This window comes from Carassius auratus, chromosome 1 (assembly GCF_003368295.1).
Source record: "Carassius auratus strain Wakin chromosome 1, ASM336829v1, whole genome shotgun sequence".
Lineage (NCBI taxonomy): Eukaryota > Metazoa > Chordata > Actinopteri > Cypriniformes > Cyprinidae > Carassius > Carassius auratus.
This window is the reverse complement of record NC_039243.1, coordinates 27,079,222-27,098,000: the sequence shown is the minus strand read 5'-3', so window position 1 is coordinate 27,098,000 and position 18,779 is coordinate 27,079,222. Positions and strand designations below refer to the sequence as shown.

The 18,779-nt window shown below is 34.6% G+C and overlaps 1 protein-coding gene across 1 annotated transcript; it reads right to left on the bottom strand.

Annotated features, from left to right (window-relative positions):
- Positions 1-1,509: 1,509 nt before the first annotated feature.
- Positions 1,510-17,215, bottom strand: LOC113106107 (heparan-alpha-glucosaminide N-acetyltransferase-like). Its single transcript, XM_026267710.1, has 18 exons — positions 16,928-17,215; positions 16,038-16,153; positions 14,822-14,958; positions 14,569-14,687; positions 13,949-14,018; positions 13,767-13,836; positions 13,407-13,504; positions 13,045-13,121; positions 12,597-12,627; positions 7,508-7,668; positions 6,894-7,012; positions 6,292-6,410; positions 5,772-5,898; positions 5,554-5,640; positions 5,284-5,361; positions 4,384-4,454; positions 4,045-4,157; positions 1,510-2,945 (listed from the first exon to the last, which is right to left on the bottom strand). Exons 1-18 carry the CDS (start codon positions 17,022-17,024, stop codon positions 2,764-2,766), a joined length of 1,872 nt encoding a protein of 623 aa, XP_026123495.1. The 5' UTR covers positions 17,025-17,215; the 3' UTR covers positions 1,510-2,763.
- Positions 17,216-18,779: the final 1,564 nt, after the last annotated feature.

The window sequence follows — 18,779 nt, the reverse complement described above, 5'->3', positions numbered from 1 at the left end:
CTTGACTGTGAGTGTTAATGCAATTAAGAAAAATAGCATTTAAATGATCATTTTGCCACAGTTTTTGCTTTAACATGTTAGACATATCTAATCATTTCTGTAATACATTTTCATTTTAATTTTGCAACTTATAAAGCGTTAAAATTAATATTCATTTTACATATTAAAACTGGTGTAGTAAATGGCAAATGAAAATTATGTAATTTAATTTTCATTTTCATTTTGCACCAAACGTTGCACAGATGTATTGGAAAATGTAAATGTAAATACAGAAATGCATTGCCATTTTACATATTGCATTGTCATTTTGCATATTACATCCCAAATTGAATAATGCTACCCATATGCTTCCATACCAAACAGTTGTAGTTACATGACTTCCATTGTATGGCCAAAAAAAAAAAAGTCCAAATAGGTTTGGAATGGCATGCAGGTGAGTATTTTCATGATGAAACTGATGCTGGGTCATAGAAGCACAGTTCATTCAATAGAGCTCTTAAAGTCAGGTCATTTTTAGGGGAAATTTGCCATGGGTTCCCAGTGGAAATTCAATTAGCTTTACCTTTTCATCTACACAACTACACACATACTTAAAACCTACATTTTGAAATTGTTGTTTCTACAGTATCTCCAGGTAAAAAATGTATACATTTTTAATGAGACGAAAATAATGTATGTCACACCTCTATCAATTTGCACTGGCTACCTTTAGCTGCTCGAATAAAATTCAAGGCATTGATGTTTTCCTACAAAACCACCACTGGCTCTGTACCCCAGAAGCTTGCGTTCTGCAAGGGAACATCGCTTGATTGTGCCATCCCAAAGAAGCACAACGTCATTTTTACAGACTTTTAAATTAAAAGCTCCCTCCTGGTGGAATGATCTCCCCAACTTAATCTGAGTCCTTAGCCATCTTCAAGAATCGGCTAAAAACATCACATCTTTATTTGACCCTCTAACTCTAGCACTCTCTATTCTAATTCTATTCTTTACCAAAAGCAAGCATGCAAACCATGCTATAGTTCTTATTTAGCAACTTTTTTCATAAACTGATAAAATTCATATTTGAGGTGCCATATTAATGACACAATTTTAGAAACATTCAATACCAGGATACAAAGACTTATAACCCCATATTGAGCTTATAATATGATGCTCCATAGCCCCATGATAACCCCATCAACATGTTCAAAACAGAGAGAGAGAGAGAGTAAAAGATTCATTGGTAAAAAAAAAAGGTTTTATTTTTACCACATCCCATGTTGATAAGTATAAAACAAAACGATACATGATAACATGTAGTTTATACATGTGTAAAATATCCATTAACCAGTAAAAAAATGGAAATGACTTTGCAAGTTGGCAACATATGATGGATAAATATTTTCCCTTCTGTTGGTTTTTTTTATTTTATTTTTATTTTTTAAGCTGCAATTTGTATTGGAAACATATAGTGTTTATGTTTTAGTCTTTATGTGTATATGTATATATAAGATTTGATTCATGTCGTAGAGGTAACAATTTATTGGTAAACTAATAACCAGGGACAGTTTAATCAGAGAAACCATAAAGTACATTACATTTGGCACACAAAGTGCAAATCTCCTGAGTTTTTTAACAAGGCAGGACACACTTTAAAAAAAAAATAATAATAATAATAAAACACTGGAAAACAGGAAGACCACCGGAAAAAAGAAGTAAAACAACACTGTCCAGAGAATTCATGACATTAAAGCTAAATATAAAAGTACAGACATCTTACCTTAGACCCGCCCCGAGTGACTGTCATCAGTCCGCCATTGTTTTGCCGCCAGAGCAGAAGTAGACAAGAATGTCTCTAAGCGATTAAGGTGTTCTGTTGTTGGATGTAATAATGAACAGGGCAGTCGTCATTTACTCCCGACATCTGAGCCGCTGAAGACGCAGTGGATTATGTTTGTTTTTAAAGGGAATGCGCCCCAGATCTACATAAATGTGTCTATGTTCGTGCGGGTCGTTCAAGGTTAGCTTCACATACAGAAGAAGTGAGTATACGTTTTTAGTTTTTTTTTAATGAATCTTTGCAAATCGCCTTTCCTAATAATGTGCTAATTTGCAAGTTCATGATGAATGCGGCTAAAGTAAACCGTGCCTCAGAGAGCAGCTCGGAAGAGAGGGGCAGGGTTAGCAGAGCTCATTAAAATTTAAAGGAAAATGCTACAAAACTGCGTGCTTTGAAAAAACTCTTTTTGACAGGGTAAAAAGGTGTTTTTTACACAACCAATGAGAAATTAACTAAACTGTTACAGAATTTTCATTATGACCCTAAATAGTCATATCAACTTGTGGAAAATAGGCATCCTATGACCCCTTTAACTAAACATACAGTAAATTAGTCCAAAGACTTTCAGAATTATTCCATATCATAATGCAAGAAATTCTATAATCAATAATAATTCATCATTGTGCATCAAAACATTCATTAAATCAAACCAGCTGATTGAATTAAAATTCAGCAGAATCTTGCCTTGGCATCTAGGCATCAATTCTGGGGGCTTTGTTGAGTCCACAGAGGTATCTTGGCACAGCCACATGCTCTTCTTTTCTCTTCTTCCTTCTGCTCTTCTCAATAATAATAGCCAAGTTCTATTCCTGGATTATGTGTGAGTTTTAGTCTCTGCACAGATGCTCATAGATCTGCTGTTTTTCTACAACTAAAAATATCCAAATAATCTCTTTCACAATGAAGAGCAGCTCTTACATCTGCAGGGCAGTGTTACAATTTTAAATCTTCCAGAAGATCTTCTTTCTGTAGAGCAGATAGGCTACGATCACCCATATGGAGGTGGCCACAAGGTTCTGTGCCAGGTGCTCTGCATGCGATTGGCTATTGGCCATTTTCCAACGAAAAGGGAAGTATTCCTTAAACACTTCATGACCCACATACACCAAAATGGAATTCATACCTGCCAAATCAAGTGTAAACTTGAAAGCAAATCATAAAACAATTCAAGTATGCATAATAGCAATAATTCACATAAACTAAGGCTACACGATAATAAGTGTAAACAATGAATCAATTATTTTGCTTAAAAAAATAGAATCGTAATTATTGTAATTTTAGTTTTTTACATTTTATCAGAATTAGTGGTCGACTTATAATGTTTTTTGACAGCCAATGCCGATATCTTGGAAAGCAAGGGGACAGATGGCCGATATAGTTATTTTTATTATTATTATTAATTCTAATTAATATTTAAGAAATCTGGAATCATTAGACAATGGATTTAAAAAAAAATGTTTAAAATAAACATACTTATACTTCAGATGACAGAATTTTTCACAAATAAATAAATATTTAATAAAAATATAATCAAACAGGAAGTAAACACTGTAACCAACAGGGCACTCGGTTTTCTGGGAAGTTCGTGTGCATCGGGATTCATATTTTTAAAATAAAGCTAAGGTGCGCCTCGAACACATCGGGCAAACAGAAAAATGTATTGGCCGATGCAATATTTCAAAAATGCCAAATATCGACCGATATATCGGTCGACCACTAATCAGAATGACTACATTTTTCACGTAAGCACATGATAATTTTTTGCATAAGCACAAACTAACGTAGAGAGAGTGGTTGCCAGACTGTGAAAAGTAAGAAGAAGTAACCTTTGTTAGGCTTGCGTTAGATAACACAAATGCCAAATCAAATGTTTTCAGTATAAATAACCAGCAGGCAAATACTGCAGATCATTATGCTTAATAAATCGAGAGAAGCCCATAATAAATTACAATTTATTGTGCAGCCCTAGCATACAGTGTCTTCTTCTATAGTCTTTTTTTTTTTTTTACTTTGATTACACTGTCAACATGATTATTGTTAGCTACCTAAATAACATCAAATTCAGTTTAATGGCACATTCATTTTAAGTAATTTATGCCACAATAATACAAACATAGATATAGATTTCCAAGTTATAAGTTTCAACGTTTAAATGCCAGAGCCAGATAAACAGATTTTGGGTGCATTCATAAGGTTCGGGACCTCAGATTTAAAGCACTTACCAGGGTAAAAGAAGGGAGCTCCAGACCACCACTTCTTTACATCCACCGAGTAGTAAAAAAACACCAGAGCCACAAAAGCAAAACAGCTCAGAGTCGTCACATAGGACAAAGACCTGAAAGTCGCACAAGACCGAAGCAGTGAATCATACAGCATACAATACATTCCTCTTCTAATCAGTAAGCAAATCTGGTATTATACTTCCTGATTCTGATAGTGCTCTGCCTGTTTTCATGTTTGAAGATTTGTGACCAGAAATTATGACAATATCAATGACAATACCAAATATCCTAGAACCATTTAAATGAACTACAGAAATATGCAAAGGAGACTGAGTTTACCACAAGTTTTTGTTGACAGGGATGAAGCCATTATTTCTGGAGCACTTGGTCAATACAGAAGAGATGATTCCCTTAATGCAAAGATAGACAGCATGAGGTTTCCACAATTTTAAATCTCAAAAATCTTTACAGATATGCTAATTCACTGTGAATTTCACATTTTATGTGAATATTCTGATATAGGTTAAAATAATGCATTTAATAATGCAAAAAAGCATTTTTTGTAAAAAAAAAAAAAAAAAAAAAAAAAAAAATCAATCAATCAATGCATCCCTAATAATTTTAACAACGTTATTACACAACTCTGAAGTTCATGATTGATATCGGTCATTATCGGCATTCTGTGGTGAAATATTTTTTTGTATATCAATTGTACCGTGTCAGTTTGAGGTCACTCTCTAGTGTTTTTCTTTTCTGTTTACATTTATTAATGTATTTGGCGAGTCCCTGTGTAATAAGTTGCATAATGAACTCATTATAGCAAAATAGACTCCTGATCTCCATGTTGTGCTTTCTTTTGTAATAATGACTTGCTAAATACATAGTTTTTTATTTCATTATAGACATATTACAAATGTTACAGTAAAGATAGTAATATTGTAAAATATTACAATTTGAAATAACTGTTTTGCATTCAAAAAAAAATCTGTCATTTATTCATATGATTGAATTATTATATTAAATATTTATGTAATTATTTTTTTTTAAATAAAAATATTTTGTAACATAAATGTTTTGGTGAATAAACTTTATTTACACATTTACTTACATTAATCTTAACCCCAAACCTTATATTATTATTATTTTTAATATTATATAATGTACATTTGTAATTTGTTGATAAAAGTTATTATATAAAGTGTTAACAAAAAGAAACAATCAAATGGAAAGTAAACATACGAGTATGAATCCCCAAATGAGAAATCGTGTGATAATTTGCCTGTGTTGGTCTCTGTAATGCAGCAGAATTTTCCCTGCCTGAAACACACACAACAAACAAACAAAAGTGTTTCAATAGGGCACAGTTATTAAATGTGATTCCTATAAGCACTGCACAACAAAAACAGTTTACATGAAGCATATAGCTGCACTGTTGATACTGATACACTAAGGGATCGCTGCTATGAGAATAAAGTAAAATGAGAGAAATAAAAAGAAAACTGAACTTACCTGAAGTCCCAAAAATGCCATCAATATGGAGTTGATGGTTCCTAAAACACCCTCAGGGTCAAAGGGCATCATAGTCTGGTATACAACCTAGATATATGCACATAAAAACACAATGAGTGCACTAAAGAGTACTAAAGTAAGAGAGGGCTCTAACAGACGGTGACTACATTAGTCTGGCAGAATGACAACCAGAGCTCGTTGTTCTGGTCTCTGTTTACCCGTGATGAGGGCGTCTGGTAAATATGGTTATGTCTCAGCAACCACCGATCAATGTAACCTGCAGCTCCACCGGTGCAGTTTTGGTACTGGCCAAAATCACCAATGCCCCCTGGACCCAAATAACCACTGCAGGAGAGAGACAACAGGATTGAAAATATAGCAATTTCCAGAAAAAAATGCATGTCATGAATAGCAAACAGACGGATGAAAAGGGACCAATATAACCAATTACAACTTATAATAGTATGTCGAACAATGTACATTTTAATGAATGAAAGAAATTGTTAATTTACCGGGAAAAACAACTTTTAAAAAATGCTAACATCTGTTTTGCATTTCTAATTAGCAGTCAGGTCTATTCTTCTAATATTTATGGTATCTCACTGATGCAAATTTCCAGTAGTTTAAACGAGTCAGAAGAAGGATAGATTCTACCTTTGTGATTGCAAATATGGGGACGGAGATTTAGACAGCTCTAAATAAATGATCCACTCGTATCATGAGTAAGATCGTACTTACGTTGGGCAGCCTGGGACTGGGAGGAGGAAGGTCAAACACAACCATATCGCCTCTAAGGCAATCACAAACACCCATGCAGGCCAGTAGAGGCACACATCATGCACCGAGTACCATGTTTCCTGGGAAGATGATGGACAATTTCCAATATTATTATAATTTAAAATAATTATAGTGAGAGTTAATGCCAGCTTGAGCACATGTTGTCATTAAAACAAAAGGAGGACATACAGTATAAATAAAAATGTCTGAAATTTAAGAAACTAATTGTCAATGAGATTTTTACATTTATCAGTTAAAAATGTTATAGTTTATATTTACACTGCTGGTCAAAGGTTTAAAATAATTAAGATTTTATTTTCATGTTATGGAAAGATGTATCTTATGCTCACCAAGGTTGCATTTATTTGATGAAAAATACAATAAAAACTTTAATATTTCTACCTTTTAAAATAGCTTTTTAAAATTTTTTGAAACATAATTTATTCCTGTGATTTCTGAATAAAAGCATATATATATATATATATATATATATATATATATATATATATATATATGTTTATGATTATGTGTCATTACTTGTGCAGAAGGATAACGTGACTCACATTTGACAGGATGTTGTTAAGTCGGTCTCGGGCCACCACAAGATCCAAGACAGCAACAACGAGATACGTGAAGCCCAGACGCTGTAATACGCCAGGAATACGAACAGAATCCCAAGACACTGTACAGATACATGGACACATGCATAAAACATCATTTATATGTTTAACACTTGTTCATACGTCTACATTTTCTTCAATGTCACATTCCATAAAATCGTTGACTAATTTTGTGAGTAGATTACTAAAAAATAATTGACAAGGTGACATTAGATGAAAATGTTGAGCTTGAATATCAACTACCTCATGAAATGGCTTGACAAGTGCATTTTTCTTTCCTATGTTGATGTGTTTTATACATATAGAAGTTTTTGAAATTGACTAAAAATCCATAAATCCTCCAATTTTGATTTCATAGGGACTGATCATACGCATGTACCAGTAATCTAACAATGAGAAACTCAATTTGTATCAGATCCCATAAAGATGTGGTTAAGGCACTGTCTTTTGTTTATAAAACAACAGAGAATGTAGAATGTATTTGTGACTTCAGGGATTGGGCTAAACTGTTCTACACGTTTAAAGAAGAAACAGAAGGAAAATGTGTTATTACTCACAGGGTCCATTGCAGTAGTTAGGATTGATGATGATGACTCCGATAAGGAAGAGTTGTAAGCTCCTCCAGCAGATCCTCCACAGCAGATGAGTGCGTTTGACACCTCTGCGCAATGAACCGCTCAGGGACAAACCAACAGACGTACCCATAATGAACACAAACCTGTGAAGAAGAAAGTTACACAGTGTAAGACAAAATAGGAAAGAAAATTGATACCCGTTTCATAAAGTGCTAATTTCCTTCATGATTTCCAACACACAAATTAAGCATCCTCCACAAACAGAATTGGGTGAAAGCCAATTTCTCTTCAGCGTGTGTAGCACACATTTGTCTGCAGTCTTTCTTCCAATGTCATACATATTATACGCTGTATCTTGTCTTTACATACTATGTAAAAATTCTAAAATGTTCACAAGCATTCAAATACAGCCATAACCACAGCACTCTTTGTATTAAAATCTGTTCTGCTTGTTCATCCAAAGATGAAAATGTTGTCATTATTTACTCATCTTCATATTGTTCCAAGCCCATATGATATTCTTTCTTTTGTGTTAAGTTTTGTGTTTCATGGAAAGGCATGAAAGAGATTCAAGAGCTACACAAGATTTATATGGAATAGCTGAACTTAAATTTTCTGTGCATTTATCAAATAAACAATTTTCTTTTAAATAAATTCATAATTTTATTAAGCAAGGATGGATAAAACTGCATGGTTCCACAAAAAAAGAAAAAAAGAAAAAGAAAAAGAAAATAAGCAGCACATTATTTTTTCAATATTTATAATAAAAAGAAGAATGATTAGAATGATTTCTAAAGAATCATGTGACACTGAAGACTAGAGGAATTGCTGCTGAAAATTCAGCTTTGCATCACACAAATAAATTGCATTTGGAATTTATTAAAACACAAAACGGTTGTTACTGTGTTACTGTAAAAATATTTCACAATACTGAAATAGTTTTACTGTACTTTTCATCAAATAAATGCAGCCTTCGTGCATGAGTTCTTTCAAAAACATAAAAAAAAAAAATGAATGACTTTTGAACAGTAGTGGTTTTTTGTTGTTGTTGTTGTTTTTTCTTGTAGCTTATGGGCACTGTATGCCTTTATTGTATGGGAATATTTTGATTAGTGGTCACCCAATATATATATATTATTTTTGATAGCCGATATAAAGCCTCTACATATACACATATACATATATATATATATATATATATATATATATATATATATATATATATATATATATATATATATATATATATATATATATACACATATATATATATATATATATATATGTATATATATATATATATATATATATATATAGCCTCTACACTCTACTTAGGTGCCCTTGAGCAAGGCATCAAACCCCCAACTGCTCCCCGGGCGCCGCAGCATAAATGGCTGCCCACTGCTCCGGGTGTGTGCTCACAGTGAGTGTGTGTGTGTGTGTGTGTGTGTGTGTGTGTGTGTGTGTGTGTGTTCACTGCTCTGTGTGTGTGCATTTCGGATGGGTTAAATGCAGAGCACAAATTCTGAGTATGGGTCACCATACTTGGCTGAATGTCACTTCACTTTTCACTTATATATATATATAAGAAATTTAAAATCATTTGAAAATGGTTTTAAAAATAAATGTGTAAAATAAACATACTTATATCTAAAAAGTATAAGTAAATACCGTATTTTCCGGACTATAAGTCGCACTTTTTTCATAGTTTGGCTGGTTCTGCAACTTATAGTCAGGTGCGACTTATTAATCAAAACTAATTTGACATGAACCAAGAGAAATGAACCAAGAGAAATGAACCAATAGAAAACATTACCGTCTACAGCCGCCAGAGGGCGCTCTATGCTGCTCAGTGCTCCTGTAGCCTACACTGAAGACACAGAGCGCCCTCTAGCGGCTGTAGACGGTAATGTTTTCTCTTGGTTCTAAATAAATGCGACTTATAGTCCAGTGCGACTTATATATGTTTTTTCCTCATCATGACATATTTTTGGACTGATGCGACTTATACGCCGTTGCGACTTATAGTCCGAAAAATACAGTAATTAAAAAGGAAGTAAACTTGTAAACACTTTAATCAACAGGGCCTCAGTATTCTGGGAAGATTGTGTGCATTGGGAATCATATTTTTCAAATAAAGCCAGGGTAACACTAATTTTATATACAGCACACAGAGAAAATGTCATGAATATGACAGTGGGAAAATGCATAAAGTGCAGCATAATGTGAAATCACGAGTTTACAGTTTAAAGCATTCAATTTACACGGACCGACCATCACACAGATAACACGCGATCATGCTGGATAAAAATACACACTTCACAAGATCTCACAGCTGAATTCGACTAAGTTTGCAAGGTTTGTGATATTAATTGTCATTGGTCATTCAAAGATTTGTTTAAATGATATACATGCACATTTGCTTAATGCTGACAGCAAGCGAGAAAGTATTATAATGTTTGCCTATTACTAATAATATAAAAGCAATCGCTATAATCCTTTTTGTATACATTAATTCCTTTGTCTAACCGTTCTGATTATTAGACAGACTTCTATCCGTATTAGACAGAACCGATAATGATGATGGTGAACAAGAGTGAGAGTGTGAGCACTGTGTGCTTAGGTGCTGTCACTCTCAGTGCCGTCAAAATAAAAGTCCCACCTCGAACACATCAGCCAAGCAGAAAAACGTATTGGCCAGTGTACCTTACCGATATATCGGTCTCCACTAATTTTGACTGGCATCTCCATTTGAGTTCCAGCAAAGGAGGAAAGGGTTTGGAACAACATGACATTGAGAATTCTGTTTGAATTACAGACACTTTCTTCAGTGGCACAGCAGAAAACAAGGTTATTGGGTTTAGTTCAGCTGTGAAGCCAGTTCATTGACTCTATATATGGATATGCCACTTTATTTGTGTCACAGTTATAAGCATCCCAGATATACAACTCCTATTTCAGAAAAGTTTTATTCTGTTTTGTGTAATGCCATAAAATCAAGAATTTGTTTTTTGTTCATTGTCTTTAACCTTTATTTAACTGACTAAATTACAAAGAAAACATTTTCAGTTTTTTCACTGACCAACTTATTTTTGTTTATTTTGTAAATATAAACTTTTTTTTATATTGATGGATGTTTAGCACTGTGGCACTTTGCCAACTTTCCTTTCAATTATCATTTTTAATTGTTTGAAAATTTAAGATACTAATTGTTAAAGTTTTGCAAGCAAACTGCTTGTCCAATCTCACTTGCTACAAATGCTTAGCAGTCTGTGATCGTCGTTGTCTGATTCTCCTTTTCATGACTGGTCAAACATTTTTTCGATAGGAGTCAGATTTGGACTCATCCAGCACATTCACTCTGTGTCCATGAAACCACGTGGTTGTAGCACATGCAGAGTGAGACCTTGCATTGTCTTGATCTAATAACCATAGACTTCCCCTGAAAGACAATCATCCTGATGGTAGCATATGTCTATTCCAATATATTCCTCCATGTCAATGGTATCTTGGCACATATGCCAGTCACCCATGTGTTTGCTCTGCTGCAGCCCTATACCATGACAGACGTCTGCTTTTGCATCTGGCACTGGTGAAAGTCTGGATGGTCCCTTTGGTCTTTAGGACTGAGAACTCGTCGTCCATTTTTCCAAGGAACAATTTACAATGTTGGCTCATCTATCTTTTTGACTATCTGAGATCTGAGCGCTGCCTCACTGTATAGAATTTATGAATAGCTTTCTCCTAGAGTAAGAGATTCAAGTTTCCGAAGCACTTTTCCGAAGGTCTCCTGAGCCCATGTGGCTATATTTAACTGTGGCATCACAGTTTCTTATGAGTGCCATTTGAGGGCTCAAAGGTTTCCTGCCTTGCCCTACACAGACTGAGATTAGCTTGCAAACACTGAGATCTCCTTTTATACCCAAACATGATGTCCTCACTTATTAACCAATTCACCTGCTAGTGGACTGTTTCCAGTTTATTTGGACATTCTGAAACCTTTCCTGTGTTTTCCTTATCGGCTTTTAGATCTTCACATATACGTAATCTGGGTGTTATTTTAAATTACTCATTAAAATTCGATGAACAAATTTTCACTGTGATTGGGTCCAGTTTTCATTAGCTCCGTATACTTGCAAAAATTAAACATTTCCTCACTGAAAAGACTGGAGATGGCGTCACATCTCAATTACTGTAGCTCACTATACGGGAGCATTTCTAGAGCTCAAGTTGCCCATTTTTAACTGGTCCAAAATGCTGCCTCTAGATTTATTTTAAAAAAGAAAAAAAGGGATCATGCCACTCCGCTTTTAAAGGCCCTGCATTGGTTGCCTGTTCAATTTAGAATACATTTTGAAATCTTTTTTTTTTTTATATCTTTACACAATCAAGCACCTGGCTACCTATCTGAATTGCTGCATCAGTACATCCCCTTAAGAAGCCTAAGATCTGGTGACCAGAACCTTCTTTTAATTCCACATTCCAGACTTAAGCGTAGAAGTGATCATGCCTTCTGGGTAATTGGTCCTCTCCTCTGGAATGACTTGCCAGTGGAGATCCGAATGGCCCCTAGTCTGACCATTTTTAAGTCTCTTTTACCACTCTCATGATGCTGTTTCTTTTGAGAAGTAGTTTGCGTCAGTCTTGTGGCTGTTTTAAATGTGCAATATAAATAAAGTAAACTGTGTGTTGCAGCCATCAAAATCTAAATTTGTTTATATTTGCAAAATACAAGTTGGTCAGTGAAAACTGGAAATATTTTCTTTGTACTTTTGTCAATTAAATAAAAGTCAAAGAGAATTAACAAAATCACAGATTCTTGTTTTTATTGCATTTTACAAAACGTCCCAACTTTTCTGGAATTGGGGTTGTACTATAGCTTATGTCAGCACCAATGACCCTTGCAGATCAATCAAAGCACAGTAAAGATATATAAAGTTACACTACATATACATATATATATATATATATATATATATATATATATAACAGCTCAAGCAGAGTGTAAAGGAGCTGCTTAATATGCATGCAGTGTGAGGAATCAGTCATTTGTGACGTCAAATTGACTTACCAAGGAAACACGAGATCGGCCACAGTGAGCCCTGCATGAGGAAGAACACATCAGATAACACTTCCTGTTGTCATACCACACTCTTAAATTCATGACAAGTGCTTTACAAACATGGTAACATTTTCGATTAATTTATAAAGATTTTTTAAATAAGTTTCTTATGTTCTCAGGCTTTATTTACATTTTAAAATAACAGTCTTCTATTTTCAATATATATAAATATAAGAACCATTACCAATGTTAAAAACAGTTGTTGGGGGGGGGGGTACATTAAACTGATCAAAAATTAAAGACGTTTATCATGAAAAAAAATAAATAAATAAACACTGTACCTTGAACTTTAAATTAATCAAAAACATCTATAAAAAAACTAAATCTTAATTACTCAGTAATAGCCAATCCAATCTCTTATTCTTAAAAACTGATGTAAAGAATGAAATGAGTTTACCATTCCAACTTTCATGCCTAAAGAACCAGTAACGTCCACCTCCATAGTTAACAAACACCATAACGACCAGCGAAAGGCTGTGGAGCAAACAGAGCGAATTAAATCAGACCCAAAAATAAAAAGAACTGTAACTGTAATCAAGTTCCAATTGTTAGCTAAGGTTACCAGAAAGCATAACCGTGTTTTAACAAGTTCAGATTTAATCATTCTACTTCAGGATAATATAAAATCGAATGCAAATTACATTTGACAACCAGCTTCACAAAATGCAAAGTAGCAGCTTCTGATCATTTTCAAATGAATTTTTCAATTCCCATCTCAACCGCATTGGACCCAATACAATTAGTGAAAGAGCAGCATACCCACGGAAGGTATCCAAAGAACGAAGCCTCCGTCCTGTAGTGGCAGGAATGATCGATTCCATAGAGGCATCTAACAATCTGTTTGGAGTGCCAAGCTCCTGGAGATGAAGAGAGAGAGAGAAAGAAAGAAAGACAGCCAGAGTGTAAATTCATGAAAAAGAAAAAGATGATCATCAAAATTAATTTTCTTTTTTTTCTTCTAATGCGTGAACCAGCAAGAACACTAAATCAAGTATGATGCCTTATTTGAACCATGACAGAAACATCATTTTTGGTGGTTTGTATTTCTTTTTTAGAGTTGTGAAAACCATGCACGGATAATAATAAAAGTGCCAAAAAATGAGCGAACAGCACTCTTACAGAGTTTATCAGCCTCTCGGTCTCCACTGTGCTCCCCAAGCAAAGAAGCAGTTTTGTCACCACATCCAGCCTTAAAAACGGAAGAACACAATGTGACAAGATTTCTGAAAATAAAACAGCTGTTCTGGCTTGTTTAAATGTCATCAGTACATGATCAAAAAGATATTTAAAGGGGTCTTTACCTTTTAACTGTGGTCCAGATAGCCGATAATGCCACCAGAAAGGCAAAGACCAGAGAAGCAAACAAAATAGCTGGAAAAACAAAAAGAAAAAAAAGTCACCCAGCTCATTTTAGTTTAATACAATATTTACCTTTATTGTCTTATAGTTTTTTTTTTTTTTTTTTTTTTTCAGGATTAAACACTAAACAGTGTTTTATAAACAAATTCCCCTTTTCATGGTCATGTGTTAGTCCAGGCTAATTAATCTTTCAATGGCTCTGTATCTTTTGTAAATATTCTATATAGATGTAAAGCATAAAAGAAAATAATTTACATCATTAAACAGCATTATGTACAGTACAAGCTGACATTAAATCTGTCAGATATTTATTAGGTGACCACAAAGAACAATGTTATTTGAATTAAAGAATGGCTTATAAACAACTTTCCCATATCACATTCATGTAATAACACAGGCTAAATCATCTTTAGATATTTGGACATTTTTATTCTCAAACTGACTGTTTGGCTGACTAATAGAAATAAGAATTTATACTAGTTTAACACTAGTAAGAACAACACCTCATTTAAATACCAAAAATAAAGCTGAATTGTAGTGTGCAGATGTAAGGTCGACTCACGCAAGTAGCTGTTAATGGGCTCAGAATTGGTGATCATGGAGCAGCTGACCCGTGACGGCTCATTCAGGTTCTTGACCCACAGAGAATAGTTCCCCTGCTCCCCAAAGTGGAAGTGAACTCTGACAGAACGAATCAATTGTCTGTTAATGATGTCTTGCCTTGACAGCAATTGCCCAAGGTAATAAACATGGTGAAGATATTTTGGTCTGAAACTTGTTCTGTGTTAAATATATCGATGCATACAGGAACTCACTTGCATTGCTCCAAGTGTGTAGAGCTACTGTTGAGCTGCAGTGTCAGTGCGTGCTGTGTGTCTACGACAAAGCCCACCAGAGTGGGGGTCCCAGAAGCTGGCCTTGAAGGTATTATTCCCAACAGCTGGGGCAAACACTAATGTACACGCATGCACAGACAACACAGGCATTAAAGAATTAAATCAGCATTAAAGAAACAGTTCACCCAAAAATGAAAATGTGCCTAAAGTTTACATCAGGTCTTCCAAGATGGAGACGAGTTTGTTTTGTTCATAGGAACAGACTGGGAGAGATTTAGCATTACATCACTTGCTTACCAATGGATCCTCTGCAGTGAATGGGTGCCGTCAGAATATCTTGTGTAACAAAAAAGCTGTGTGCTTGAGTGCTTCGACAAAAAATGAATGGTGTTGGTGATGAATCTAGCTTTAAACTGTTGCTTCTATCTATAATACTGCTTTCTCCGGGAGGTTTTTTTTTTTTTTATTGATGTGATGGTTTAAAGTTAAAATGCTTTTATGATGAATTAGTTTCTTACAAACATGCAGCTATTCATTTCACAAGATGTTAATTGATGGGCTGGAGACGTGTGGATTACAGTGATGTTTTCATCAGCTGATTGGTCTCTCATTCTGACGGCACCCATTCACTGCAGAGGGTGAACGTGATTTCACCAAGTACGACATGTTCCTGGATCAACATCCTTGTTGATCCTGGAACAACTTTCCAATCAACCAATCACAATTGAGATAAAACTTTTCAGGAAATGTCAGTTTCAGATTTACAATCAGGGTTATGTGCCTCAACACCCTTGTTAAACAGCTATCATTTCCCTCTGATTTTAGGAATAAATTATGGATAAAGTTAGGTTTATGGGTGGGGATTGGGTTAAGTCTATACTTTTGGACAGTAATGTTGATCCAGGATCAACAAAATATGTTGATCCAGGAACACTTGGCAAAATCACGGCGACACACTGCAGAGGATGCATTGGTGAGCAAGTGATGTAACACTTAATTTCTCCAAATCTGTTCTGATGAAGAAACAAACTCATCTGCATCTTGGCTGGCCTGTGGATGCGTACATTTTTAGCACATTTAAATTTTTAAGTGAAATATTCCTTTAAGCAGCGTTATACAGTATTCAGTACCAATGCTATACTGCTTGAGAAATGCACAATTTTACTCATACACCCAGAACAGCAAAATGTGATACCTGAAAACAGTGATCTGAAGACACATATAACATCATGTCATCCTCAATCTCATTGATAACCGAAAGGGACGCCTCATCCATCTTCAGCACAGAAGTCTTGCGGTGAGGGTGAGAAGCTGAAAGCAAAGCCGCTTGAGCATCACCAAATACAAAGACTTTCAACCTCACAGTAAGACGCATACAATTTTATTTAATCAAAGACTGCAGTTGCAATCACTCAAAGGTTGTCAAACAAGGTAGATTCTGATACATTTGAGTGAAACTCTAGCAATATGGTTCACTGGGTTTTATGACAAGCCACAGAGATTCTCTTTGAAGAACATAAAGAAACAATTCCCAAATATACTCACCACTCTGTAGACTTAAGTAGCTGTCTCTAATTCAATTCTACCTAATGAAACTAAATGGTCAGCTGCTTTGGTGCACTCTACTACTGCAGTATAACAATAGTGACTCTGTACCTCCTGCAGTCACATGCATGCACTAATCTTCCTCACAAGAAGCACCAGAAAACTGCCCAGATCTGCCAAACGAGGGAATTTTGAATCCATGAAAGCCCGAAGTTAAATGTTTTTGTTGTTGTTGTTGTGCTACATGCAGATGAGCATTACACGATATGCATATGCTAAATCATTAACAAATATACATGTAGGCAAACAAATATAAATGTAGGTAAACCACAATAATACGATGCTATTTTTATTTATTTATTATGTTTTAAATATAAAGAACAGTCAGCATAGGCTAAAAACAGCTAATGGTGGTGCTAGCTGGTTAGCTGGCTGACATATCTTAGTATAACGAAACAAAGAGGAACCACGGCATTAATAAATGTGTTTTATATTTAATAAAGATCATGTAACATTGGTGTTAGGGCAAATGATACTCACATGCAGGTCGATCTGTCATATGAGCTGCAGATAATGCTATCAAAAGCACAATCACTGCACAAACAGTCCATCTGTAATGTTCCCTTCCAGGTGCCATAACATCAGATCTCACTGCCTCCTCCTTTCGGTCCTTCCTTGATGTCAAGATTTCCCCTTTTTTCTTTACAGCATACTTCCGATCCCTCCTTAGCGCAAGTAGTGGAAGAGAGGAGGGTCAAAGTACACATGCTAACCGTAGGATGTGTTCAAAAGCGAGCGATCGCCGCTTCAGCCCCATTTCTGGTTCATCGTGTACGCTTTTGTGACAATTTCCAATAAAAATGCTAAACGAAATTGTGAACAAATGTTTGAACGTGCTAATGTGGCTCTTAGAAAGGTTTGAAAATGTAAATGCATATATGACGCACATGCTGTCTAAGTAGGCAGCTCACTAGATTCCGAAACGCGGCCAAATTATTATTATTATTATTATTATTATTATTATTATTATTATTATTATTATTATTAATATTATGATTATTATGATTATTATTATTATTATTATTATTATTATTATTATTATTATTATTATTTAATAAATCAATGATTCCTAAGATTAGTTTTTTTTATATATATATAAATTATCTATAGTTGGAAAATAATGGATTGCTGTGTTTAATTAAATGTTAATTTAATCAGTTGTTGTAACCTCAGTTAGACTTTTGTCAGCTCTTGACTTCATCGGAATTTTAACACTGTCATATAATAATGAGCATGACATAGTCAGGGAAACACAACAATGCAGGCCAGGTGATAAAATATGTCAGTAATATCATCATACTTCCTCAATTTATTGACTGCATTAAGAATTACAAGCATTTTTGTATTATAAGTTATCTGAAATGCTAAAAAAAAAAAAAAAAATGCCTTTCTAGAACAGAAATCTGAACATTTAATAAAGCTGAGTTAAAGATACTTTCATTTTGATGACATATTAGAGTTAAAGGTTTTTACAGCCGGGTTTATGGTTTTTTCTATTACTCCATAAATCTGAAAATACTAGGCAGAAAAATAAATAAAACATCTAATTTACTGCTTATTGATAGTAAGTAAGGCAGTTGTTGTTGTTATAGGAACTGGGTCAGGTTAAGGGATCTAAAATATGGTCATGCAGAATGAGACATTAATATGTGCTTTATAAGTGCTAATAAACAGCCAGTATGCTTGTAATATGCATGCTCACAAACAATCAATGTTTTTGCCTGCAGTGTCTTGCCTTCATGATGGTGTAAAGCCATTTATTTAGACCTCACACACACACACACACACACTCACTGGTATTCCCCTTTATAATTGTTTTAATAAATCTTAAAGTCTTCAAATGTGTAGCCTACAAGGCCACAAGCATTCGTCTTGTAGAATGCTCTAGATTTAATATGCTTCAAAGCATCAACACATCATGAGCCCACGATGGGCCCCAATGTGAATCTTCTGTGGAAATGTACCAATGCATTAGCAAGCAGTACACAAGTGTACCATTAACAAGCCTAGATAAAATGAACAAATATATGTATCCATTTGAAGCTGGGAAACTTGCATGGTTGGTCTGATATTCATTCTGTTTCCATTTGTTCAGACTATTCACAGAGCAAACAATTAGTTAACATGCTGGATTGGAGAAATGTTTGGATATTCCTGATGCTCTAAAGCTATTGTAAATGAAGGGGAAATTGAAAATAGTGGAGAAGTATAAAAATATGTAAAAGTAAGTGAGCCGTTTCCGTAACTAGAGCAATATTTCTATATTCCACTGGGACGAAGGAATTCTTGAAAAACATCGTCCTCCCCGAACAGCTCTGTTCTTCAAAGAACT

What these genes read in the sequence shown, in the direction of transcription:
- LOC113106107 (XM_026267710.1), bottom strand. Translation starts at nt 17,024, where the DNA reads ATGGCACCTGGAAGGGAACATTACAGATGGACTGTTTGTGCAGTGATT. An exon ending in TATGACAGATCGACCTGCAT is followed by an intron (nt 16,154 to 16,927) that starts GTGAGTATCATT and finishes CTTTGCTTTCAG; the next exon opens with CTTCTCACCCTCACCGCAAG. An exon ending in ACCAGACGCCCTCATCACGG is followed by an intron (nt 5,641 to 5,771) that starts GTAAACAGAGAC and finishes GCATATATCTAG; the next exon opens with GTTGTATACCAGACTATGAT.